The following is a 26,719-nucleotide window of genomic DNA, read 5'->3' as shown; positions in this document are numbered from 1 at the left end:
GGGTAAGAGATAGAGGCCTAGTTGCTTGACTGTGGTAACTCAGATTTACATAAGGAAGCCATTAATGAACATAGGGTACTAAAATTTGTTGGGGGTTTCTTTTTTCATGATGGTGGGTAAAAATTGAAAATAGGGGCCATTTGTTATGGTGGAGAGGGAATTAGGTAAGGTAATATTGAGGAGCCCTGCAAGGTTAGGGCCCCCCAGGGGCCCTAACCTTGCAGGGCTCCTCAATATTACCTAACCTGTGCAGGAGACCCTAACTCTGCAAGGCTACTCAATATTTCCTAATCCCTTCATGAACATAGGGTACCAAAATTTGATGGGGTTTTTTTTTTCATGATTGTGGGTAAAAATTAAATATAGGGGCCATTTTTATGGTGGAGAGGGAATTAGGTTAAGTTAGGTTAGGTAATATTGAGGAGCCCTGCAAGGTTAGGCCCCCCCGGGGGCCCTAACCTTGCAGGGCTCCTCAATATTACCTAACCTGTGCAGGAGACCCTAACTCTTCAGGGTTCAATCTTAAACTAACCTGACTTAACCTAACCTAACCTAACCTAACTTAAACTAACATGAACCAACTAAACCTAATCTTACCCATTTTAATCTAACACAGGTTAGGCCCCCCCGGGGGCCTTAACCTTGCAGGGCTCCTCAATATTACCTAACCTGTGCAGGAGACCCTAACTCTGCAGGGTTCAATCTTAAACTAACCTGACTTAACCTAACCTAACCTAACCAATTTTAAACTAACATGAACCAACTAAACCTAATCAAACCCATTTTAATCTAACCTAACCCATCTTAACCTAACCTAACAAACTTAACCTAACCCATTTTAACCTAACCTAACCCATCTTAACCTAACCTAACCCATATTAACCTAACCTAACCCATTTTAACCTAACCTAACCTAACTTCACCTAACCTAACCTAATTTCAACCCCCAACCCCATCATAAAAAATTGGCCCCTATATTCAATTTTTACCCACCATCATAGAAAAATGACCCCCATATTAATTTATGTACCCCCATGTGCATAAATGGCTTCCTTACTTTAATCTGAGTTACCACAGTCAAGCAACTAGGCCTCTATCTCTTACGGTTCTCCAGATATAAGCACTTGTAAGTACCCCCATCATGAAAAAAATACCCCATATCAAATTTTGGTCACCCATGTGCATAAATGGCTTCCTTATGTAAATCTGAGTTACCACAGTCAAGCAACTAGGCCTCTATCTCTTACGGTTCTCCAGATATAAGCACTTGAAACTACCCCCATCATGAAAAAAATACCCCATATCATATTTTGGTCCCCCATGTTCATAAATGGCTTCCTTATGTAAATCTGAGTTACCACAGTCAAGCAACTAGGCCTCTATCTCTTACAGTTCTCCAGATATAAGCACTTGAAACTACCCCCATCATAAAAAAATACCCCATATTATATTTTGGTCCCCCATGTACATAAATGGCTACCTTATGTAAATCTGAGTTACCACAGTCAAGCAACTAGGCCTCTATCTCTTACGGTTCTCCAGATATAAGCACTTGAAACTACCCCCATCATGAAAAATATACCCCATATCATGTTTTGGTCCCCCATGTGCACAAATGGCTTCCTTATGTAAATTGGAGTTACCACAGTCAAGCAACTAGGCCTCTATCTCTTACGGTTCTCCAGATATAAGCACTTGAAACTACCCCCATCATGAAAAAAATACCCCATATCATATTTTGGTCCCCCATGTGCATATATGGCTTCCTTATTTAAAGGGCGAATATAGGTTCCATATGATATGAGCTTATATGAAAGGTGCCATTTCATACTTTTAGAATATCTATGCCAAATTTAAAAATTCAAAAAAATCCTTAAGTAGATTTTGCAATTTTCTGTTTCAATTGAACATATGATAAATGAGATTGACGACAAACGGTTTATTTTAGCCCTTTACAAGACTTTTTTTTGACTATTTTGCTTAAGTTTGATTGACTATTACAATGGCACGCATCTTAAAAGATAATTTAAATGTTTATTAATTTAGATTATATACTCTTTAATTCAATTTTTAAAAAGCATAGAAATAATTTGCGTAGAAGTGCACCAATAGTTTTGACGAGGGTAGATAATACGTCTTAAAGTTTATTTTCTGTACAAAGATCATTGGTTAATTCTGGAAAATATAAAAACCCTAATGTACGCAATTTTAACACACACACACACGAACCTTAAAAAAACAGGGATTTGAAATCATTCTTCCTCCAAGAAAATTTTATCAATTATTTTTTTTTTTTACTTTTTACATTATTTGATGGTTTTTTAAACTTTTAAATATTTTACTTTATATAATTTGTATTAAGGTAGAAGATGGGTATATTTACCCCTGATTAATTGGTTTCCACGTTATTACGACTATCCTTTAACGAAAGCTTTTTATTTCAACCTTGCTACAAAGCCTTGTGTGATGCTAGGGTAATTAAGTTCTTAGGGAACCACACTTATTACATAATATTATCTTGAGTTAGAAAGGTTTTAAGCTATAAACAGACTTATACAATTAGATATGTCAATATCCTTAAGTTATTTATAATCTATATAATGGCACCTTTGAAATAAGCTCATATTATATCAAACCTATATTCGCCCTTTAAATCTGAGTTACCACAGTCAAGCAACTAGGCCTCTATCTCTTACGGTTCACCAGATATAAGCACTCAAACCTACCCCATCATGAAAAAAATACCCCATATGAAATTTTGACACCCCATCATGAAAAAAATACCCCATATCAAATTTTGACACCCCATGTGCATAAATGGCTTCCTTGTGTAAATCTGAGTTACCACAGTCAAGCAACTAGGCCTCTATCTCTTACGGTTCTCCAGATATAAGCACTTGAAGCTACCCCATCATGAAAAAATGACCCCATATTAATTTTTGGACCTCCATGTGTGATTTTTGTTCCCCATATTTTATATACTTACCCCATATGTAATATTTTACCCCTATAACTCATAGTTTATTACCACCAAGCTTTGTTTTATACATTGAAAATTACAGGGACCAAAATTTAAGATGGGGTACAAATCACATGATGCCGGGGGGGGGGGGTTTATTTTGACAGATGGCGGGGGGGGGGGGTTTATTTTTTCACATGGGGTAGAATCTCACTCCTCAACTGGGATGGTGCCAGATTGCAATATTGAAAGTAGAGCAGCAATAATTCGCGGATATGATAAAATCAACATTTTGCGAAAATTGTAGCTTACCAGTGGGCGATATGAGCTCGATTTCTTGAACAAACAGCTTGGTACATAGGGTTTACTAGGGGGAAATTCCTTATGTGTTACCTATGTGGACTTAGGGAAAGTGATTCCCTCTGACGCACTTACTGAAAGTGTCTCATGAATAATACTTATGTTAGCTGTGCGTATTTTTCACATGTGTAATTAGCTGAGGGAAGTAAACTGTCATAAGTATTTAAAAGCAATGTTGCCACATTTTTAATTATTATGTTGTCCAATTTTTTTAACAGTTTGATTTACACAAAGCCCATTTTGAAGATCTTATTAAATGTCTTCTTCTCTAAATTCCGGAAATAGAATCATAAAATGATAATAGTAAACATAACTATTATTTTTAAGTATTAATATAATTTTATAGAAACAATAATTTAATCAATATAATAACTTTTCTTAATTATTTAGGTAATACAAATATGTCCTTAAATTTTTTTCACTTATCAACAAATTAAGTTTACAAAGAGTGTAGATAAATTAAGAAAAACACAAAGAGTAAATCTTTATACAAAGGTAACAGGATGTTTATCTGTATGTTCGTCTGTACCAAAGGATAATTGAACAAAATCTTTTTTGCAGGGACAGTGTTTGTCTCTGTAATATTTATCTTTTAGAGAAACTGCAGCTGCTAAAATCGCTGCCACTGGGAAAATTTTTTTTTTTCACCATTTCTTGCCATATCAGACAATATTGTATCATTTAAGACCATGTTATTTTTTTCCAAAAATTTTCCACTGCGAGAGCACTTAGTAATTTTTTGTGAATTTTTTAATAATAAATTCTAATGTTAGGCTTTTATTTTTATAGTTTGTTAATGGTCTACATAAAAAAAGCAGTTACATCCCCCTTGAAGAAATTTATTAAAACCGTGGAGGGATTAGAATTAATTAAAGAGTTTTATTTTCTATATTTTCTTCCATATAAAACAATTTTTATCATTGTTTATTTTAGTTTTCTGGAGCTTTTTCATTTGTGTTTAAATTCTACCTAATCTACAAAAGTACCTTGAAAAACATATCTACTAAATTCTACCCTTCCGAAATTATTGTTATTATGCACAAATGCCCCGTAAAAATCGATTTTTTACTTATGTATTTGACAGCTAAGCTTAGGTAAAACAGCTTATTCACATAAGGAATAGCCTGTTCCCCATGTAACATAAGGATTAAATTCACATATGTAAATGACGTCCACTTAGGGAATTTACTTCGGGAATTCACTTCGGTTTTACATCGGGATTGTTCATGATACACTTTTTCTATGAGTTCACTCAGTGAAAGCTGTCATAGGGGAAATCAAATTCTTCAAGAAATCGAGCTATGGAGGTTGTTAATTCGCTGGGAGGAGGAGAGGAAATAAGAGGAAGGAAGTAGAAAAGGGGGAGAGAGGAAGTAAAACGGTCCCCGTCAAAGAAGAGAAGAGAGAAGCTGAAGTTTTCAGTTAATTTGGAAGGAAGCTAGCTTCAACAAGCAGACGGACAATTTACAAATTTGGATCAAGATTCTACCGGTTTTAAAGGGTTTATTTTGGATTTGTAGCTTTTAAATTTATTTTAGTCGTTTTCAACTTATCATGTTATTCATTGCGAGAATATATTAGCTATTAAAATTATATATTTTAATATTTTTTTGTATGGTTTTAATTAATTCTCTTTGTTATTCATTTTATTTTCATAAATTGTATCATTAAGTCATTTTCTATAGTATTTTTTGTTGTTGTCATCTTAAAATTTCTTAGAAATTCAATTAATTTTGCCTTTTTCTATATAAATTATCATGATTTATGTTCTAAATATCCTTATTTATTAGGTTTTTCATCAATTTATTTTATTTTATTTGCCGGTAGAAAGCTCAATGGGGCGTTCAATTTGTACTTTGAAATACGCGCACATAGCGCGCATACCATTTTTAGTTGCGAAAATATCCTTTAATTTTGACTGTCTGTTTGTCTATATTAAACGGGATTAAGAAAATGTTAATTTCTGAGCTCCTATTCAAGATAGGATGTTGAATTTTATAAAAATATTCCTATTATACTAATGAGTAACCTATCCAGTATATGATTTACTTCGTCCGTTAGTTTGTCTATCTCTACTTATTAGTTCTTCAGTACTTATGGATATTGTCCTCCTTTATTTAATTTTCTGTTTTATTAAATACTTAATTTTCTAGCTTTTTAATTGTTTTAAGAATTTGTAATTATTAGGGTGTGGCACTTTTAATTGTTTTGATAAGTTTCGTATTGATACACACTTCATTGTTAAATACGGTTGGGGTTTTCTATGCCTAATCCCTTAGGGGTACCCTTAACCCTGTTGGTAATTGGGGAAAATTGCTAAAATCTAAGCGAATCTTATCATTTCCCTCGGCCATGCTCCATGCCATGTGGCTTAATGTGGAACACCTGCTAAATCTTAAGGCCATGCTGAAAATTGCGGGTCAGCTTGCAAATGTAAAATAAAATACTCAGCTGTCCGCGAAACTTACCAATCTATCATTCGCCAAAGGATTCTCACCTTCAATCTCCGTGTGCATCTGAGTCTTAACTTCAGAGAATCAGGGCTTCATACATGCATACTACATTATATAATCATATGACTTAATGTTTCAGATTATCTCGCCTCTATCTGTGTACTACTAAAATGGCTCCCTTCCCAGAGATCAAGTCCACCCACTCCCTGGTGGCCAAGCACGTGACCGAGGAGAAGTGGAACAAGCTGGGGGATCATAAGACCGCCACCTCTGGCTTTACCCTTGGCCAGGTAGGAGGAATTATAGTAGTTGTTAGTATTATTAGTCAGAAAGAGAGATGGACTATGGGCTGTTTGTTACTATAGTCCCCAAAGTTTTATGATAATTCTTTGGATTTACATTTTTGGGAAATTTTACTGAATTTTGATTGGTTGATTTCTTGAGTTGAGTGGCCAAACGCTTCAACCACTAATTTTACTCTACAGTAGGGGTAATTTAGTGTATCATCATTGGGTATGTACATATTGTCTTATCCCTTTAGCTCCCTGAGTGGCTTCTGTGTAAGCATCTAAAAATCAGAATAATAGCTTAAAACAATCCAAATCTTTGAATTTTCGTTAAAAAAATATATTAAATCATTTCGGGATCTTTAAAACTTCCATAAAATACTCAATTGGTTGAGTTGTTAGAAAGACCTTAACGAACAAAAAGCCTTGCTACTAAGTATATCAGGATATGGAATATTTATGTATCAAAAACAAATATAGTACCTATGTATTTGTTTACCTAACATTTTCATCTCTTGATAATTTACAAAAATTAATGAATATAACATGAAGATGGGAAGAAAATTTGCATTAAAAATTAATCTTAATAGAAAAATGTCATGACTAAAATGATATTCTATAGATTTTTAATAAAAATCACGTGCAGTGCATAATGTCATGACTTCAGATTAAGAGATTGCTATCCATCCATTGCGCTGCATATATTACAGTATAAAATTGGCAAAACTGCAAAATATTGGCCAGAGATCTAAAGGGATTATAAATTCTAAAGGCCGATAAATTTATGTACATCCCCAATGAAGTTCCTAAAGTTGTTAAGTCAACAAATAAGAAGTCGTTATTATAAATCTTTGGGGACTAGTGTAATTAACAACCCAATGTCCCCTTTCTCCTCTCTCTCTGAATATTACCACATGTACATCCCCAATGTTGATAAACATTTAATTATCTCTGTAGTAGATGAATTATTGTTTAAAAGTTTGGACACTGCAATGCTGGTTTGAATCTATTGATCAATATTAAATTAAGTACCCATAGTTTTAGAGCATTTTATGCAATATTTTGGTACCAGTTAAATTTATTGGTGTATGATTGCTTTTGTTTTTACCTACTTATGGATATTATCATCCTTGATTGCGACTTATTTCAGTTTTATTTGTGGAAGGGATTGCATACCAGAATATTATATCTATATTATGGATCTTTTAATCGATTGTCAGAGGAAAAATATAGAAATAGATTTTGTTTTGGTAGGAAATAAATACTGAAGGGTAAATATTATAAATGATATCGATCACTAAAGTAAGATAGCATAATTTTCTATGACCGATTGACTTAGAACTACCCTTTTTTTTAAAAGCGAAGCTTTTCTATAATTAGGGTCGGTCCGTCCGTCCGTCCGTACGTCCGTACGTCCGTACGTCCGTAACGGATAGCTTTTTTCGTTAATTTAGACATGTTAGAATTGTCCTATCGATTTCAAATTTTGCATGGTGATTCCTTTAGTAGTTAGGTACGATTTAGAAAGCGTAGCAACTCTATAATCATTACCAAAATGTCCGTACGTCCATTTTAAACATGTTGATTTTTTAACTTTTTTAAATAGCTTTTTTCGTTAATTTAGGCATGTTATAATTGTCCTATCGATTTAAAATTTTGCATGGTGATTCCTGTAATAGTTAGGTACGATTTAGAAAGCGTAGCAACTCTATAATCATTACCAAAATGTCCGTACGTCCATTTTAAACATGTTGATTTTTTTACTTTTTTAAATAGCTTTTTTCGTTAATTTAGGCATGTTATAATTGTCCTATCGATTTCAAATTTTGCATGGTGATTCCTGTAATAGTTAGGTACGAGTTAGAAAGCGTAGCAACTCTATAATCATTACCAGAATGTCCGTACGTCCATTTTAAACATGTTGATTTTTTTTACATTTTTAACAACAAATTTGTATGTGACCTAATTATCTGATTGGTCTGATTTTTGGTATACTGATTCCTAGGATAACAAAGTACAATATTAAAAGCAAAGCAACTCTATAATCAAGTCCTAAAAATGTAAGTATGTCCATAATCATTGTCCTGTATCAAGCAGTTTTTCAACAAATTTACTTACAATTTTGCTTTGATTCTTATACATTCGCATACTGATTATTCAGTTCTGACATTATACAAGTCTTAATGTCCGTTTGTCCTTCCATTTCAGAGCTTCGCTTTTATGGATGTTGTCATCCTTGTTATAATAGCAGCCTTGTAAAAGCAATATAGTCGAATCTAATGCAATCATTCAATGATCTTTAAGTATAAATGATTACTCTTGCCCCCCCCCCCGCTCCAAAAAAAGATAATTTTTATCTTACTTATTTTCAATAAAAAAAAATATATTTAATAATACCTATGTGATAATAAAGATTTATTGTTGAAAATGTTATAAAAAGCGTTAAGTAAATAATATTTGATGGGGAAAGCTCAGTGCTTACGCTAAATCTTAACCTCCCCCCTCTTAACTCTCTATCTTCATTTTTATATTGAAGAAAAGTGTATAAGACCACTATTTTGTTGTAACGAAGTCTGGTTCTTAAGATTAATCTAGTCTATGTTATATTACATTGATAGAATATATCCAAGGTATAATCTCAATTGTGACCAATAGTAAGAAATTGATCAAAGAAATGTTCTAAAAATAGTCTGGTGCTAAGCCAGCACAGCTGATCTCTCTCTCCCCCGAGACTTGTATACATAGTTATAATTCAAGGTCATGCCAGTTGATGTAGTGCTTATAGACTAATATTATTCTCGTACCTTCAACTTAACACTAGCGACTGCGTCTCTAGTATGTATGGATATGAAAGGACAAAAAAATAGCTAAAAACCATACAACTACTTTTTTTATAAAATAAAAATAGCCTGAAACCATCCCAGGACCTAAGAAGTGCTCGCTCTAAAGGAGAACCATATTGGTTCTGCGGTTAGCGAGTTCCTGCGCTACAGTCAAAAAAGGCTTACTACTTTATAAGATGGGATTTTCTTGTGTTTACCTGTTTACATTAAGAAGTTCTTGTTAAAGGTTGTGTAATTCAATGTGTGTTTTTTTAAAAAAGAGGGATGTGTATTTTTTTCTCTTCGGGATGGTTTAAATACCTAAAAAATTTAGTGACCATTAACAGCTTCCATGAACAGGCGAATAAACAAATCCTACTACCTACTACTTTATAAAGTAGTAAAGTTTTTTTTTGTCAGTAGCCCAAGACTAATGATTTCTCCTTTTAAGGGAAGCTTTCCATAAATCCTGGGATGGTTTTAGGCTAATTTTCTTATTATAGTTAAGGTTATGTAACGAAGTCGTAAATACCAGGTTAACTTAATTGTCTTAGAGGAGGTATAAAGTACAAAAGCGCTATGTGTCTCTACACCACACTACCATGTAATTTACAATATTAAAACTAACTATGTCCAGTTACATTATACTATACTAGTGGTTGCCCCCAAAGAATCTAGGGACTCTGTTATCGAAGGGAAAGAGATAGGTAGAAAATAGCCATAAACCCTAACAATACTTAAATCTTAAACCTGTTCAATTCTGTTTTATTATTTGCCCATTAAGACCTTATTCACCACTTGGATCAATCGCCAGCTTCACACTAGCTATCGATAGATTCACGTTTTTTAAACAACATAAGAAAATCTATTACTAAATCAAACTTCGAACCTGTTTCATATAATACAATTTTATTAGGGGAATCTACCCAAATATCTCGTAACTTTAGAGAAGCTGTGCTTCAACAAATTGTCCTTACCAAAAAATTCTCTACATGCCTTGTGTGTGTAAAAAAGAGAATTGAAAATATATTTTGGAATAATCCAGATTATAGCAGTTTTAACCAACTTAAAGCCTTTTCCCTTTCCTCAAATTTGCCTCATTTATTATTAAATTAAATGGTTCATAATTATAAACCATGTTATTTACCTATTTGTCAAAGGATTGAAAAGACAATGATGCCTAGATTGATGTACAAACCCAATTATAACAAACAAAACTACCAACTAACTATTTACTATTTAAGTTTTGAGAGGGAAATTTATACACTGCTAGTTTGTACTAACGAATCGAAACAAATTTTCCCCTAATTTTATTATAATTGTGTTATCCTAATGCCTATTCCTGTTACTTTATAATACCTAATTGTTCTATTGGGAGTTGCCTAGTAATAAGACTTTTATTGATGACTCAATTTTAAGCAAAAAAATTGCATAAAAATGATTTCCTCAAATTGAATTTGCATAGTTGCTAAGTGCGTAAATAATGATTTTAATAGCAAAATTTGTCCAAGTACCTATGTTTTTAAGATTTAATTCCAAAAATCTGGGAGGGAGAGGACATTGGACAATTTATTTCTTTGGTACCTATTTTTATAACCACGTTATCTTATTAGTTGATGTAAAACTGGGTACTTTTATTGGTTGATTAGTTTCAAACTTAGTGTCCATGTAGCCGGGCACGGCTACATTCGAGTTCGGACGAAGGACTAGATTTATTTTAGAGAAGCGATGCACAAATAGAACAAACTCTCATTTAGAGAAAGTGTAGTTGTAATTCCAAAGAAGAGTGGCAGAGAACCAATTTAAAAATAGAATCATTATAATAACATGGTTAGAATATTAAAACAGGTTTGGGTGGTTCTTATATTGTCTCTTAGGATGAAGGCCCCTAAAAGGAGTTGTTTTGTCTTGGTAGGTAGGGGGTGGTGAAGACAGGTTAATTCACAATGGTGTTGTCACTATTAGGAAAAGGCTGCGCCCCAAGTTCATCCACAATTATAAACCTATAATATAGTCTAAAGACTGACAAATTTATCATTTGGGATGTATGTATATCAGATAATCATTTCAATGTCTCACCTGCGAAACCTGAAGTGAATATCTAATGAAATGTCCCATGCAATGCATTGTTTGCCTTTATTTTATCCTATTGTGTAGGTAAGGGTTATATATATTGTAAACATGGCTTTTTTTAGAACTTCAGAATGTTTGATCAATGTCTTTTATTTTTAGGCTATTGCCTGTGCTGTCGAGTTCGATGACCAGCACTGTGGTATCTATGCTGGCGATGCAGACTCATACAAGGACTTTGCTGAGGTTTTTGATCCCATCATCCAGGTAAAGTTGCAGTTTTTTTTTACCCGCGACAATGGCATAACGCGTAGCGCATCCGCTCGTTATCTGGAAGGTGATGATGAATCTCGGCCCGACACCTCGTCATAACTAAAGACATAAAAAATGGTTCCTACTGCTGCAGAGTGTCAGGTACGCGACATAAATAGTTAGAGTAGGGGGATTGCCTTGGCCCAAAACAGGCGCAGCTCATTACCATGATATACCACCAGTGATATGGATACTATCTATCTATATATCTAACTAGGAGTACCATGGTATCTCAGCTGACTATCCATACCAGTGATATGGATAGTGATACTATCTATCTATATATCTATCTATATGTCTATCTATCTAGGAGTACCATGGTATCTCAGCTGACTCTACCCACACCAGTGATATGGATGCTGGTAAGATTGTTGGAAACATTGACGAAGATGTCCCAGTCAAATCAACCAGGTATTAAATCATGCTTTCTTGGTATTTTCCAGTGGTATTGACAATTTAAATCTCGTAATCATTAACGCCGCTATGACTGTACTAAAAGGCTAGTTTTGAAAACACTACTTACGCGGTGGAGTTTTTCTGTCCTGGATTGTATCATTAAAAACAAGAGGGGGGGGGGGGGGCCGGGGGGGGGGGGGTAGTAGGGGTTTTAAACTTTAAGGAAATGAAAATTTGCTTGGGTAATCAGGCTTAACTTTATAGATAACTATTCAATTCTTATTGCATAAACTCGCATTTAAACGTATCTGCTCACAAGATTAAGATATAGATAAAATTTAAAATCTAAACCCTATATTTAAGTCCTTGTATTTATGAAGAATAGTGCAAAATAAATACCATAGTCTTCCCCCTTTCCTGGGATATTTTTATGTATGAATTTCTATTTATGCGGTATTATGCAGGGTATAAAAAGTTTACAAGTGTATTTTGAAACTGCATTATGACAAATACAATAATTTCATTGAAAAGTATTAATTAGAAGAATCCCTTTAATCGAACTGGGGACACCCTTCTCACAATTTCTTTGGATAGCTGAATGGGGACATACGTGTGCGGTAGAGGGGTGTCCACATTCTCTTATCGAAATTTGATAGGCCTGATATTCACTCTTCACTCCAACACCCCCCCCCCCCCCCCCATAGATTTACAAACCCTGTGCACGCTACTTAATTAAGATATCACTAGATCTAACAAAATCTATTAGATGCATCTCAAATATGGTAGGGGGAATGAATGATATACTGTGGCAATTTAATTGATATTGCTTAATATTTTATCTAACATATTGCTTTATAAAGAGGGCAGGGAAACTAGTTTTAGCAGAGTAGATTTTCTAAACAATTTCCATAAATCTGGCCGTTACTATGTCACAAATGATAATGTGTAAATGATCAAGTTTTGACACATTTGCTGAAGAGTTAGAGGTCAGCTTATGAAACAAAAAATGCATGTTTTTTCTTCAAATATGTGAATAACATTCAAAAATATGCAAAAAGGTGCTATAGGCCAGGGGCACAGCAACTAGTTATCATAATGGTTGATAAATTTGACTCCTGTTTTACTAACGTTACATATAACTTAAATAGTAGATTTGCTAGTAATAAATGCAGGGAGAGAGGGGACATGGAGCTGTTTATTACACTAGTCTTTCAAAGTTTTAAAATAACTCTTTCTTATTCAATGGCTTAAGAACTATGGGGACTTGTATTGCATTTAATTGGTTGGTTTATTAAGTTGAGTGTTCAAACGTTTCAACCACTAATTGTAATCTACAGAAAGGGTAATATGAGTATCATTATTGGGAATGTACAAAAAGTTATTGACCATTTTCTTATCCCTTTAGAATCTTTAGAATCTTTTAGATCCCTGATTAAATGGCACTTGAAGGAGGTTGAAGGCTGAGATCTATAAAACTTGCTCTAAATGATGTGATGCAATGTGTTATTTAAAAAAATGATTTTTGAATTATATCACGCAATTTCAGACACTTTTTAATCAAGGCAGGGCAGACGCAAATTTATCTATTCGACTGATGATGAAAAATAGATTGGTTGTGGTTTCAACTAAGTCGCCACCTTGCGACTTTGGCAATCAATATTTGCAGTGCGGTTTCTCCGCAGATTTTAACCTATTGTCTTTTTCGGAATTGTCTAAAAAATGTTAATTATGTGTAGCTGAATGCATTTGCGGCTGACGATCCCTGCGGTTTTATGACATCAATATAATAGGTTAAAGTGCAAAAATTATCTTAAATATTTATAGTATTTTAAGCGTATTTCTTATCACTGTTAATTAGTGGAAACGTGTTAAGAATCATGAATAAAAATTACCAAGTATTAGGTCCATGATTTATTTTAAAAAGGCATATATAGTATATACTATAACTTTTCTTCCCTTATTTTTAAGTATTCTATTTCTCGAACCAAAAAGAGGTTACAAAAAAGTGTGTTTCTGACCCATAGTTCGTGAAAAAGTAATTTCACATTTAAGGCAATGTAAGAAAGGCTTAAAGAAATTTTAAAATTAATTTTGTTTTTATTTAAACTTTATCATTTTAATTCATTTATCATGTTTAAGATTTCATTAAATACAATATTTAAAGCATAGGTGTTAAGTATTATTGATGAATTAATCTTGTTCAAGAATTATTTACTAAAGATATGGATAATAAAGAAGCGCAGTAAAAACAAGAAAAACATTGCATAAAACGAACTAGTTTAATTTATCTCCTGTCCACTCTCCTGAATGTTTATGTGAAACTTTTTATCAACTAAAACTTTAGATAACAATTTTAAATGCTGCGCCCCTTGCATCTAGGAGCTCTGTAATCGTTAGTAGCGGGATGTGTGAGGATAATAAAATACAGTTCTACTTTCGAACCTTTCAGCTTTTTAGAATGAAATGCCTTTACAACCTAATATCCTTAAATTAATAAACAGATAACATGTTAACAAAATAGAAAGGGGGGGGGGGCGAAAGTGACACTTTTTGAAACCAAAACTAAAAGTCAAAGGAACTCAACTAAAAAAAGTGTTACAGGTCTGACATTTTGCATGGCAGTTGCTTTATAGGGGTACAATATGGAACTGTGAAAAAACGGCGGCGCAACCGCCGAAAACCGCCGAGAAAAGGCAACAAAAATTACGGTGGGAAACGGCGGTTTTCGGCGGTTGCGCGGCCGTTTCTTCAAAGTTCCATATTGTACCCCTATAAAGCAACTGCCATGCAAAATCTCAGACCTGTAACCCTTTTTTTAGTTCAGTTCCTTTGTTGACTCTTAGTTTTGGTTTCAAAAAGTGTCACTTTCGCCCCCCCCCCTTTTATCAAAAAAATTGGGAAATGTAAGAAAATACATTGATATGCATTCATTGTAAAAACCAGATTCAAATTGTGTTGCGTGTCCCTTACTATTTTGCATCGCAAAAGTGTGGCTAAAAAAATGAAATTGATGTATTTTTGCTATTTAAATCTTTTTTATCTTGCATTTGATCTTATTGTAATACTTTTTTTCAATGTGCTTGTTGCGTTAGGAAAATAAAACTGATCAAAATTTTGATGTTATTTTTCATTTAAATAAAATAACCTCAAATGTTTTCACTAAAAGCGGAGTAATAACAAGCCTACAATTTATGACAAAGATGAATGCATATTAATTTTTTAGGTTACGATTTATAATGACTGTTTTCAATATTTAAGACTGTCCCGCGGGGTTTCGGGCAGATTTTAACTAATAACATTCCAGACAACTAGCGACGTTTAAATATTGAAACCTACTTATTACTCATTTTATTCTAGAATCCGTGTTGGTCGCAGCATTGAGGGATTCGGTCTGTCCCCCGGTATCACCCAGGAACAGAGACTTGAGGTGAGATAGATAGATAGGACAGGTTGATATTTAGATAGGTAGATGGATATAAGATATGCCTCTGGTATCACCCAGGAACAGAGACTTGAGGTGAGATAGATAGATAGATAGATAGATGGACAGATAAACATATAAGGTTGATATTTAAATAGGTAGATAAGATGTAAGATTTGCCCCCGGTATCACCAGATACTTGACTTGTATATAGATGGACGACAGATTTATTGTCAAATTGAATGCAGGCTTGTCCTAATGCATTCTAACATTAAAGGCTTTTTTAATGTCTAATAACCCTTTAAAGGTTCATTAAATAAGGGTGTACTATTTTATTTATTCATTTATATGTCTATACTCCACCCATACCGTTGCATTGGAAAACGTATAAGCTAGATATTTAACTGCCTATTTATTAATGTCCAGTCCATTGTCCTATCTCCTTAACTCAAATTAATGAAAATCTTAAAATGCCTACATTTTCTACCACAGGGTTTTCCTAGCTATATTTATCTTTCTTTGTCCTTTTACTAGTCAATTTTTAACTTCCAGGTTGAGAAGCTCATGAAGACTGCTTTCTCTAAGCTGGAGGGTGATCTGTCCGGCGAGTACTATCCTCTCCTTGGCATGGAGGAGGAGGTCAGACAGAAGCTGGTCGATGACCATTTCCTGTTCATGTCTGGAGATAAGGTAAACTTTATTCCAGTATGACTTCAAAACCGATTAATATCCGCTGAAATAGAACCGGTTCTCGGCCATACTGGAAAATCATGAATACCATCGTATTACAAACAAATTTCCACGAATACTAAACTAAATATCATAAAATTAATATCAGTTTTGTCAGCTTGGGCCTTCGGCCCCTCGGTCTAACAAAACTCGTTTTAATCTTATTTTTTTATTTAATATCTGCGGAAAGCGGAAGTGAAACTATGCGATAATTACTATTCCAGCTGTAAATTGTACTGGTTCCCAAAGATTTATTATCACGTCATCTTATTCGTTGTCTCTGGTACATTTGTTGCATTTTGGTTGGTTGGTTCCAAACTAGTAGTCAAAATATTTCCAACGATTGTATTAATCTTTAGAAGAGTTTTTTGTTCTTCATCACTGAAGATTTACAGCAATCCTTCATTAAGATCCCTGGTTTTCATATCCTAAAAGAATATTAAAAATGCGATTTACTTTGCTGGATAAATTAAGGGGGGGGGGGGGAAGTTCTGACACATTTGCGTAAACGGTGAGTATAGGCTTTATCTTTGGACTGAGAGGATAGGTTATTAGGGATAAAATCATTCTTATATGATAAATTTCCCCCAGATTTAAGATTTTTTGGGTAGGCCTCCAGGTTCCGGAGCTCCAGGCCTCCAGGTGGTCTCTGTACAGGTAAAAATAAAAAAAAAAAAATTTTTTTAAAAGTTACAGGTCAACTTATAAAACAAAATATGCATCTTTTTTAATATTATTCACATATTTGAAGAAAAAATATGCATATTTTGTTTTATAAGTTGATTTTTAACTTAAAAAAATTTTTTTTTTTCATTTTTACCTGTACAGAGACCACCTGGAGGCCTGGAGCTCCGGAACCTGGAGGCCTATCTAAAAAATCTTAAATCTTGGGGAAATTCATCATATAAGAATGATTATATCCCTAATAACCTATCCTCTCAGTCCAAAGATAAAGCCTATACTCACCGTTTACGCAAATGTGTCAGAACTTCCCCCCCTCTTATTGTGTAGATCATGGTAGCATAAGTTAGCGTAAGTTTGATTTTTTGTTTCCAGAATTAAAATTTATTTTAAATGCTTGTTTATTATTGGATTTGCAAAATCATTGTTTGTAAATGCTGCGCAATTTAAGGCAAATTTAAGTTTTTACTTATCCTAAGTCCATTATTTACATCCTATTATATAAAGTAGTAATAATAAATGAAATAATATGTAATTAGAATGCAAATTGATTTATGAAATCTAATGCTGAAAAGTACAAGCTGATGAATATATAAAGAAACCTTTCATATTCCCTCTAACTTTATTATGTTATATAAAAAAGTTTGGATCGGGACAAAAAGCGCAGATGTTTTAAGAACTTTTAAGACTGTGAAATGGCTTACTGTTCGCTCACTAGTGCAGTAGTCAAAAAAAGGACTTTAAAAAATCTAAAATAGTAATAGGTACTTAATTAGGTACAAGGAATTTGCCACCTTTTTCTAAGGGATAAGACAATGGAGATAAATAGATGTACTGTACACCGTCAACAAAATACCCCTTCTATAGAAAGATTTAATTAATGGGCGCTGCTAGTTTGAACCAACCAATTAAGATTTAGATAAAGTACCCAAAGTCAGATGGATAATGTTTGAAAAAACTGAGGTGTATTCTTAAAACACTTTTGCCCCACTAAAATCAGTTTGGCTCACTAAAATTTTAGTGATGGAAAATTATCCCCTCTAATTTTTAGCAAGCCTCACTGATTTTAGTGGGGCAACCTGATTTTAGTGAGGCAAATTTTTTTAAGAATTGACCTCTTGTTTATAGAACTATGGATATTGGTTTACATTTCAGTATGATTTCTCATTTTTCCCGGATTATAACTGTTAGAGTTTTCATTGTTATAATTATAATAATTGAGCATGGACTGCCGTAAGAAAACATTTATTCGCAATTTTGACCTGATCCAAAAGTTTAATGTTTGAAAGTTTGGCTAGATCCGGTTGTTGAAAAGTTGCAAACTAATATGCGATATAGTTTCTTAATGTATGATCAATAATTTAATACTTATTTTCCAATATAGTTACAATAAAGGTTAGTAAGTATAATATAAAATTAGATAAAAAAATGCATTTAAGAACTGTTAGACTTAAAAAGGACTTGGGATCATTGAAAGAAAACAAAGTTGCGAGTTTCGTCGTATTTTCACAGTAGCTTTTCTCCTCTTTCTAGCCCCTGCGGGGGGCTCTAGCACTGCGGGGCATATTTTCTAACCCTGCGGTGCAATCATTAACATTTACTTAACCTAACCTAACCTAACCTAAAATAACCTTTCAAAAGCTACTGTGAAAATACGATGAATCCCACACTTTGTTTTCTTTCCATAACCCAAGACTTCAATTAAGTTGAAGTACTATAGCTCCTTATGAATGTCCGTCTGTTTGTTGCTTAAGATTCGCTAACAGATGATACGGAAATAGTTTTCAGTGTAGCATTTTAAGCATTTTATAGGTTCAGGAATGATTAATAGATATTTATAAAGAGAAATTTACCTAGAAAAAGATTTCTTTTTCCCTAGTTTGAGAAACTAAGAAAATGAGATTAGTACTTCATTAAGAGTACTGTTTTATCTAGAATCTGATCGCCGCTGGTATGGAGCGTGACTGGCCCGAGGGTCGTGGCATCTTCCACAACGCTGAGAAGACCTTCTTGGTGTGGGTAAACGAGGAGGACCAGCTGAGAATCATCTCTATGCAGAGCGGCGGTGATGTCAAGGGTGTCTTTGAGAGGCTCGCCCGCGGCATCAAGGCTGTACAGGTTGGATTTTTTAATAAAATAAAATCCTTTATTATTGACAAAGTAGAAGTTAAAGAAAGTAGAAGCTATAAATAGAGGGATAGGGGGAAGTGTTTTAGTACACTTTGTATAATAATTACAAGTATATAAAACTTCAACTTAATCTTTTACTTTAAATCTATGAATTATGTCTAAAATAGTCCTTATTTGGTTCTGTAGTTAAGAAAACTTCCATATTTTTCTTAAATAATTTACTATATTTAAAATATCTAGGTAAAACTTTTCTTTGCTCCAAAAAGTAAACTAAGTTGATATAAAGAATATTTAAACATTAAATTATAAAAACTATTTTCTAAAGTTTTATTGATAATTTTACCTTAAACCATTAATGAATCCTAGATGGTTATATTGCATGTTAAATAATCCAAACTTAACTATCGCCATGGACGTGCACGCTATGGGGGTTGTATATCGCTATTAAGAGAAATTGTAGTAGATTTTTAAAAAATAATCTGGAGAAACCTTTCATTTTTTGTAAGATTATTTTATTAGTTCATTATCATTGCACTAGCGAAAAATTAACGAATTTTTTTATTGATTAATTTTTTCCTTTCAAATAAGCAGTGCTTTTTTCCCTTAAAATCTCCCAAGCTTCTTCAAATAGACCACCCCCTTATAATTTAATTTTTGTGCACGCCGCTGATTGTGTCACATAAAATCCTCCAGTTACAAAGGAATTATTTTCAAGGATTTCAATTTCTTATTTAACTTTCAACAATTTTTACGGCTTCCTTTTATTTGCAAACTTTACTTTATTTTACGATATACTCTACTAGCAGCTTCGCCCCTAACATCTAGGTGCTGTGTTCGGAAGGGTAGGAAAATTGAAGAAAATAGCTTCTATCCATTCTATACCAGAAAGTTAAGCAGTTATGAAATCTTAAGCTTTAGACAAAAAACTTTATATAATAGGATTATATAAAGCATTAAGTTTTTGGATAACTCCAATTGAGTTCCTTATTTTAGGGAAGAGGGCAAATTGTGTCTGCTTTTAAAAAGGGTCAGTTTAGTTGAATGTTTTTTTTTCGCCTTATTGCCAATCCATAAAAGGAAGATTTCCAAGTTTGTTTTAAGACAAAAAGAAAGTAGATCTTGTCAAGTAAACATTCTTGGTGAGTAGCCTCGCTGTATAAATTATCAAGTACTTAAGTTTATTTTAGTTATATAAGATTGAATAAATGTGTATTCGAATGCAGGGATCTAAAGGGATAAGACTATGGTAGATACATTGATATATACAAAATTCCCTCTCGTATAGATTACAATTATTGGTTGAAACGTTTGGACACAAATAAGAAAACGCTATTAAAAACTTTAGGGATTAGTGTAATAAACGGCCCATTGTCCCCTTCCTTCCGGATTTGAATGATCAAGTTGATTTATTTACATTACATAAATCCCACATATGGGGGATGTTTATGCATTCTAACCTAGATTTCATTTACTAAAGAATGTGTCTTCGGTTCATATTAGATCTGTTTACATTTTTCTAAGGTTATATTAGCATTATTTATGTACTAGGGGCTCTATATTCTTAGGGGTAAGCAAGAGCAGGAAAATAGCTTCCTTGTAATGGAGAACTCAATCGGTTCAGAATTTATAGTTATCTAAAGCTGTAAACAATAATCATCTTTACTTTATATATTAAGATTATGTTTATTATGTTTATAATGTGTTAAATACTAAAAGATTAATGATCTGCTTATTTCATACACTATACATGAGTTATTGTATGTTTGTTCTTCCTTCTAATCATTAATCATAGGTTTTATGGATGTTGTTATCCTTGTCATGGCAAAAACTTTAAAAATGCAATATTCTACATAAACTTTATTTAACATGTGTTGACGAATTGCGGGTATTTTCTAGTTTTATTTATAATAAAGTTGACATCATCCTAACTAAATAAAGCGAACTCCTAATAAAGCATGCGGATTATTTTTGAATGATTTTTGACCCTAGCTTCTTCGTACATAATTACATGTTTTAGGGAATAGAATCCTTTTTTGGTCCATTTTTAAAACCGAAGCTTTAATATAATTAGGGTCCGTCCGTACGTCCGAGATGGTTAGCTTTTATTCGTTAATTTAGGCAGGTTAGAATTGTCCTATCGATTTCATACTTTGCATGGTGATTCCTGTAGTAGTTAGGTAAGATTTAGAAAGCGTAGCAACTCTATAATCTTTACCAGAATGTCCGTACGTCTATTTTAAACATGTTGATTTTTTTACTTTTTTAATAACAATTTTTATTGTGATAAAATCATCCGATTGATCTGTTTTTTTTTTATTACTAATTCCTATTAGAATAAGGTACAATATTATGAGCGAAGCATCTCTATAAAAATGTCAGTATGTCCTTAAACAGAATTCTATACCTATTTAAGAAGTTTTGCATCAAATTTACTTATAATTTTGTCAAACCTTAAATTTTCATATTTTGTATATTCAGTTCTGACACTCAACAAAAGTTAATGTTCGTCTGTCATATCGTTTTAGAGCTTCGCTTTTATGGATGTTGTCATCCTTGTTCTAGAATATAATGAAAGTCCCTTAAATTTTAAGCTAACAACATGTTGATAAAACTTTGGGTACCAGTATGATTTTCAGTCAAAAATTTTGCTTCTCTAAATAATACTAACTTTTTTAGGAGATTCGCTGTATATTTTTTAATTAGAGGGGATTACATTAATTACAATTTTCAAACTTTATTCTAAACTTTCAAACATAAATGATTATGGAATTGGGATATTTGTTTTATGAACTTTGATTGAATTTTAGAAAAAAAATTGACAGATCATTGTAAGGTTTATATACCTGGAATTATTAAAATCAATAGACTTCGCCCCTAGCCATAAGCACAAAACCTTATAATAATACTTAGCCCTTACACTACAATTTTACAGCAAAATTAGGCCATCCAAGAGGTATCAGATTTTTAGAGGATTTTTAATTTAAATTTTGATATTTTAAAACTACAAGTAATAGGAAACTTGATATTACAACTTTCAGCAAAGAAATTTTAATTGTAATTTTAGTTGTTAGGCCACGTAATCTTTATTTCTAGAAATATAATGATGTAACTTAAGGAGAAGGATTTTAGGACTAAAGTATTTTGATAAGAAAATCTGGTAATTTTAAAAAGGGAAAATAATCCATGAAGTCTGGAAAGAGATGACAAAGGCAAATATATTATACAGACTTATTTGGGGGATCTAAAGTAGTCTCGAAAAAGTAGGGTATTTCTGTTCGTTTGACCTTCCTTCCATGGTAGACACCTCAGTATTCATATTCATCAATTGTCAGTAATACTTAATATTTCTTGTCATTCTTAATTAAATAATTTTGTAGGATTCCGTAAAGGGAGAATCTGGCAAAGACTTTATGCTTGATGAGAAGTATGGTTTCCTCCACTCCTGCCCAACTAATCTTGGAACAGGTAATCTACACAGGGAGGGAGGGAGGGGACATTTGGCTGTTATTTAAAATAGTCCCTAAAGTCTTAAAGTCCTAGTTTAGTGTCCAAACGTTTCAACTATTAATTGTAATGTACAGAAGTGATAATTTTGTTTATAATCATTAAGGAGGTGCCAAGGACGACCAAGCTTTTTTTTATAAGTTATAGCTAACAAGCGAAATAAATCTAGAATGATATTTGGGGGCAGATAAAAAGGTCGTCAATTCTACGAAGTGTTGCCCCCCAATGACAGCTGAAAATCATATTAGGTTGTGTCTTTTTTTCGAATTAATTTCGTTGTTCGTAAGAGCTAGCTGTAAAAATTGTGTTTGTTCCAGGTATGAGAGCCAGCGTCCATGTTGATCTCCCTGGATGGACCAAGGAGGGTCTCCCTGCATTGAAGGTGACAATAAAATCAGATCAATATGAACAAAATTAGAAGATTGTTGATAAATTCATCTTCGCCTTTTTTATTCCCACCTCCTCATCCTGGTATAATCCTCTTAGGAATTTTTCTTTCATTTTTTAAATACCTTCTCTTTTAAATAAACTACCATTTAAGGCAAAAAACTTGTTATACTTGTATTATTTTATCGAACATTATTCTAATAGATTTGATATCCAAGATGGCCCATGATTCTATCCCATAATCAATACGATGAAATTTTTGAAGGATATAATTTCCCTAAGAAAAGCTTTCTCCAAAATAAATTCAAGTTTTGATTTCCAACTTATTTTAAGGTTTACTTACAATAATAAAAAAATACCCTTGCATACCAAAATAATGTCTGATTGCTCCTACACTGCACTGGTCTAATTAAGGAAATGTCCGTCTAGACTTTGACATATATTTATTTTTTTTTAAGCGAAGCTTTTCCATATTTAGGGTCGGTCCGTTAGAATTGTCTCGTCTATTTTAAACTTTCTAGGATGATTTATGTAACAGTAAAGTACGATTTAGAAAGCGTCACAACTCTATAATCGTTACCACTACCAGAAAATTCGTATGTTTATTTTTATAATTTTGCAATGTTATAAGCGAGGCATCTATATGTGTAAGTCCTAAAAATATAAGTATGTCATTAAACATAAACAGTATCAGGTATTTTAGCAGTTTGACAACAAATTTACTTACAATTTTGTCTATTATACATATACTAGAGTTGGCTCGATATAATTATCTCCCTATTGGCTAGTTTTCTATATGCATATCTATTTCTCAATAAATCTATTTTCCTCACCCGGCATTACTATCTAAAAGAAAGTAAATATTTGATAATTTAAATGATTTTTAAAAGATTTTTTTAAATTATATTTTTTTCTTAACATTACCATCACCAAAGGGTTAATGATGATGATTACAATTTTAGTTTAATATTTGAACACACAAAATGTCGCCACAATCGAATTCTTTTAAAACATAGTTTTCTTAAATTTATCATATTATAAATTAAAATTTTCTTTTTTATGATTAGAAATTAAATTAAATCTTATCGTTCTGGGCAATGAGAGTTTATTATGGATTATTGGAGCACTATGAGTTTTAATCATATATTCCTTGGAAAACTTGAGCTCGTTTATAGACATTTATTTCCTATATAGATCTGACATGGATCTTATTCTTGAAGCAATTAAGCAGGCCGTTTTGTACATGTGAAAAATTGGAAGATTTCATTAAATAAAAGTAATCGCAAATATACTTAGTAAATAATCTGCATTTCCGTTCTGACACTAAGTTTTAATGTTCGTATATCCATCAGTTTTAGAGCTTCGCTTTCATGGATGTTGCTATCCTTGTTTTCTACAAATAGATATGTATTTAGAAAAGCTTTAATACGTAACCAAATATTTTTATTTAGAAACGGTGTGAAGAACTACAGCTGCAGCCCCGTGGCACCAGAGGCGAGTCTGGCGGTCAGACAGGTACGTACGTCATACAGCCCAGCTACTCTTAATGTCTGTAGTTTCGGTTGGTATTTTGTCGGTTATGTACTAGTTACGTATTAGACTTAAATCAAAGTTGGTGTAAAGGATAATGGCAACAAAAGTCTACAGCCCTGTTTTTCTCCAATTTATTGATCCTACTTTAAAATTAATGAAGGTTAGATAAATACCTATAATCCCTGAAAGTAAACCTTATTTAACGTTATCGTTTTCATTGGGAGGTTTTGTGTTTTTTCTTTAATATTATTCTGATCTTTTGATCAATAAATCTAAATTTTGGCTTTTGGTCTCTTATTCTTTTAATAAAAACTGTGGATCATGTTACTTGTCGATGCAGCGCTTATCACATGTTACTTGTAGATGCAGCAAACTCATACATGTTACTTGTAGATGCAGCAATATCCCCGCTCCATTCCCTATAGAGATGCTAATATAATTATAAATAGAAACAATTAAGATTAATTCGTTAGCTAAACATTTATTAGTAATGGTTTTGAATATATGCAAAAATATTATTAAATAATTACACATGATATTGAATAGCAATCTGGTTGCACAAATTGTAAAATACATTATCATTATAGCGATCCCTCCACATGTAATCATCCAAATAACTTTGTAAGAAGGTTCAAGATGAAGGATGAAGGAAGTTGTTTGGGGTTTTGAAGTTCTTTAGAAATGACTAAAAAGCTTATTTTCAATAAAAAATATAACTAACATTGTCTGCCTATCTCCTTTTTTAATCTCCCTTTAACATGTTACTTGTAAGTGCAGCAAAGTTTAACATGTTACTTGTAAGTGCAGCGCTGCATCGACAAGTAACATGATCCAAAACTGTGGATAAACCTTAATTTATTTTTTTTCAAACAATTTTTATAATACTTTAAATTATTATGTCCTTATTTTGGAAGCTGCCCTTGTAAGAATTCATTACTACGTGTTCTTTATAAAAGAGGAGAGGGGAAGAGTGAAAGGGAAAGTAGTCTAATACGGAGGGGGGAAAAAGAGGAAGAGAGCAGGTAGCTAGTAAAGGGAGGGGATTTCATAGACAAATAATTCATAAAAAATTCTAGACACAATTTTTATAAATTGATTCTAAAATAATTTGCAATTTTGAAGTCACATATTTAAATCTAGCTAATTATAAATATTTTTTAAAAAATCTAGGAAATTAATAATTATTTGTCTATGGTTGGGAACAGGTTTCTGCTACTTGACACATCACAATCAGCTGTTCACCGCTATGTGTGTGTGTGTTTATGTAGTGTTATTCATTCCAAAGATATATCCTTTTAATTTTATTGTGAAAATAAAATTTAATTTAATTGTTTTAAAAGTGATTTTAAGTAAAATTTAATGAATTAAATTTATTTGTATTAAGTAGTGCATTTATTTTATTAAGATTAGCAAAATATTACAATTTTTTATGAAAAGGACAGACAATGTGTGTAATCAAAGAATTATTTATAAAAAAAAGAATAAGAGACCGAAGGCTAAGTCCCTGTTGAATTTAGTAACAAGCTGTAGAACATCGTAGCTACGATTTTTCAATATATTTTTTTATAATTTTCATTGAACCGGCTTATGAAATAATAAATGTTCTTAGGCATCACCTACGATATCTCCAACAAGCATCGCCTTGGCTACTCCGAGGTTGAGCTCGTCCAGAAGATGATTGACGGTGTCAACACTCTCTGGAAGGAGGACAAGGAGCTGGTGGCCAAGCAGGAAGCTGCCTAAATGCCAGTCAATCATTCAACACCAAGCTTGAATATATCCTTGTTTTGAAAATCCTATAATCTCTCTTTATCCAGTTATGGTGGTTCAAAAAAAGATTTATTATTAAGGATTGTCTCTTTATTTATGTTTTAAATGGCCTAGATTTAGTCCAAAAATATACAGGTTGAAATCAACCTTTATATGTAACATAATAACAAAAGAACCTTCCTAAAATTTTCATGCAAATCTTTTTAATGTTCCATAACTGGAATATTTGTTTTGAAAAACTATAGTCGACACGTAGTTTGAATAAATGAGTCATTTTAATCATTTTATTTTAATCTTTCATTTATTTTTACGCGCTTTTATTTGATGAAAATAGCTTTAGTGTATACATGCATTTACAAAAAGCCAGTCCTAATTTGTCAGATTGAGCTAGTTTGCTTTTATCTTAGATTTTCCCCCCGGATTTTGCCAAAGAATATTTTGCTTTACAAATAAAATATCAATTGTAAAATATAAAAATTTAATATTTGTGATTAATTTTTGCATTTAGGAACCTATGTGTTGTTTTTGAATGAATGAAATATACCTTTTATCCTTTATATGTTGGATTTATTTAGTATTATTAAATATAAATTGATTGTTGGTGAAAAGGGATTCGCCGATTTAAATCTAATGTATACCTAAACTATTGGTTGGAAAACAATTTTTGGGAGTTTCATTTTATATCGTTATTTACGTCTATACAAAAGAATGTTTAAGAGAACAAAATCTTTTCTTAACTTTGCTCGGGCAAATAAGGTTTTTTGAAACAGGATTAAAGTTAGATTAAATAAATATGTACGATTTGAAAGGGAAAAAATAGATTTCGATCAGTTCAATAACCTATGCGATTTAAGCATTGATTGAAACGTTTGAACTGTTCAAGACAGTTGATTTTTTTTTGTTAG

At 32.6% G+C, this 26,719-nt stretch overlaps 1 protein-coding gene across 2 annotated transcripts; it reads left to right on the top strand.

Annotated features, from left to right (window-relative positions):
• Window positions 1-4,748: 4,748 nt before the first annotated feature.
• LOC145319247 (arginine kinase-like) lies at window positions 4,749-26,371 on the top strand. Of its 2 annotated transcripts, XR_013879788.1 has the most exons (11): window positions 4,749-6,062; window positions 11,114-11,218; window positions 11,574-11,674; window positions 15,017-15,086; window positions 15,633-15,770; window positions 18,426-18,608; window positions 21,998-22,085; window positions 22,442-22,506; window positions 23,963-24,026; window positions 25,654-25,866; window positions 26,060-26,371. XR_013879788.1 is itself a non-coding variant. In XM_080161253.1 (10 exons), the coding sequence occupies exons 1-10, from the start codon at window positions 5,943-5,945 to the stop codon at window positions 25,785-25,787; spliced, it is 1,068 nt and encodes a 355-aa protein (XP_080017379.1). In that variant the 5' UTR covers window positions 4,749-5,942; the 3' UTR covers window positions 25,788-26,371. The 2 variants fall into 2 exon arrangements, 1 of the variants encoding a protein (XP_080017379.1); XM_080161253.1 differs by having other exon boundaries at window positions 25,654-26,371.
• Window positions 26,372-26,719: the final 348 nt, after the last annotated feature.

Source organism: Acartia tonsa, chromosome 5, assembly GCF_053477335.1.
Source record: "Acartia tonsa isolate MP-2025a chromosome 5, ASM5347733v1, whole genome shotgun sequence".
Classification (NCBI taxonomy): Eukaryota; Metazoa; Arthropoda; class Copepoda; order Calanoida; family Acartiidae; genus Acartia; species Acartia tonsa.
Note: the sequence above shows the minus strand (reverse complement) of the source record. Positions and strands in the feature narration are given on the sequence as shown.

Bases quoted from the DNA above. Each gene is read 5' to 3' on its own strand.
- LOC145319247 (XM_080161253.1), top strand. From the start codon at position 5,943: ATGGCTCCCTTCCCAGAGATCAAGTCCACCCACTCCCTGGTGGCCAAG. The intron at 18,609-21,997 runs GTTGGATTTTTT...ATAATTTTGTAG, and splicing joins GCGGCATCAAGGCTGTACAG to GATTCCGTAAAGGGAGAATC. The intron at 22,086-22,441 runs GTAATCTACACA...TGTTTGTTCCAG, and splicing joins CCCAACTAATCTTGGAACAG to GTATGAGAGCCAGCGTCCAT.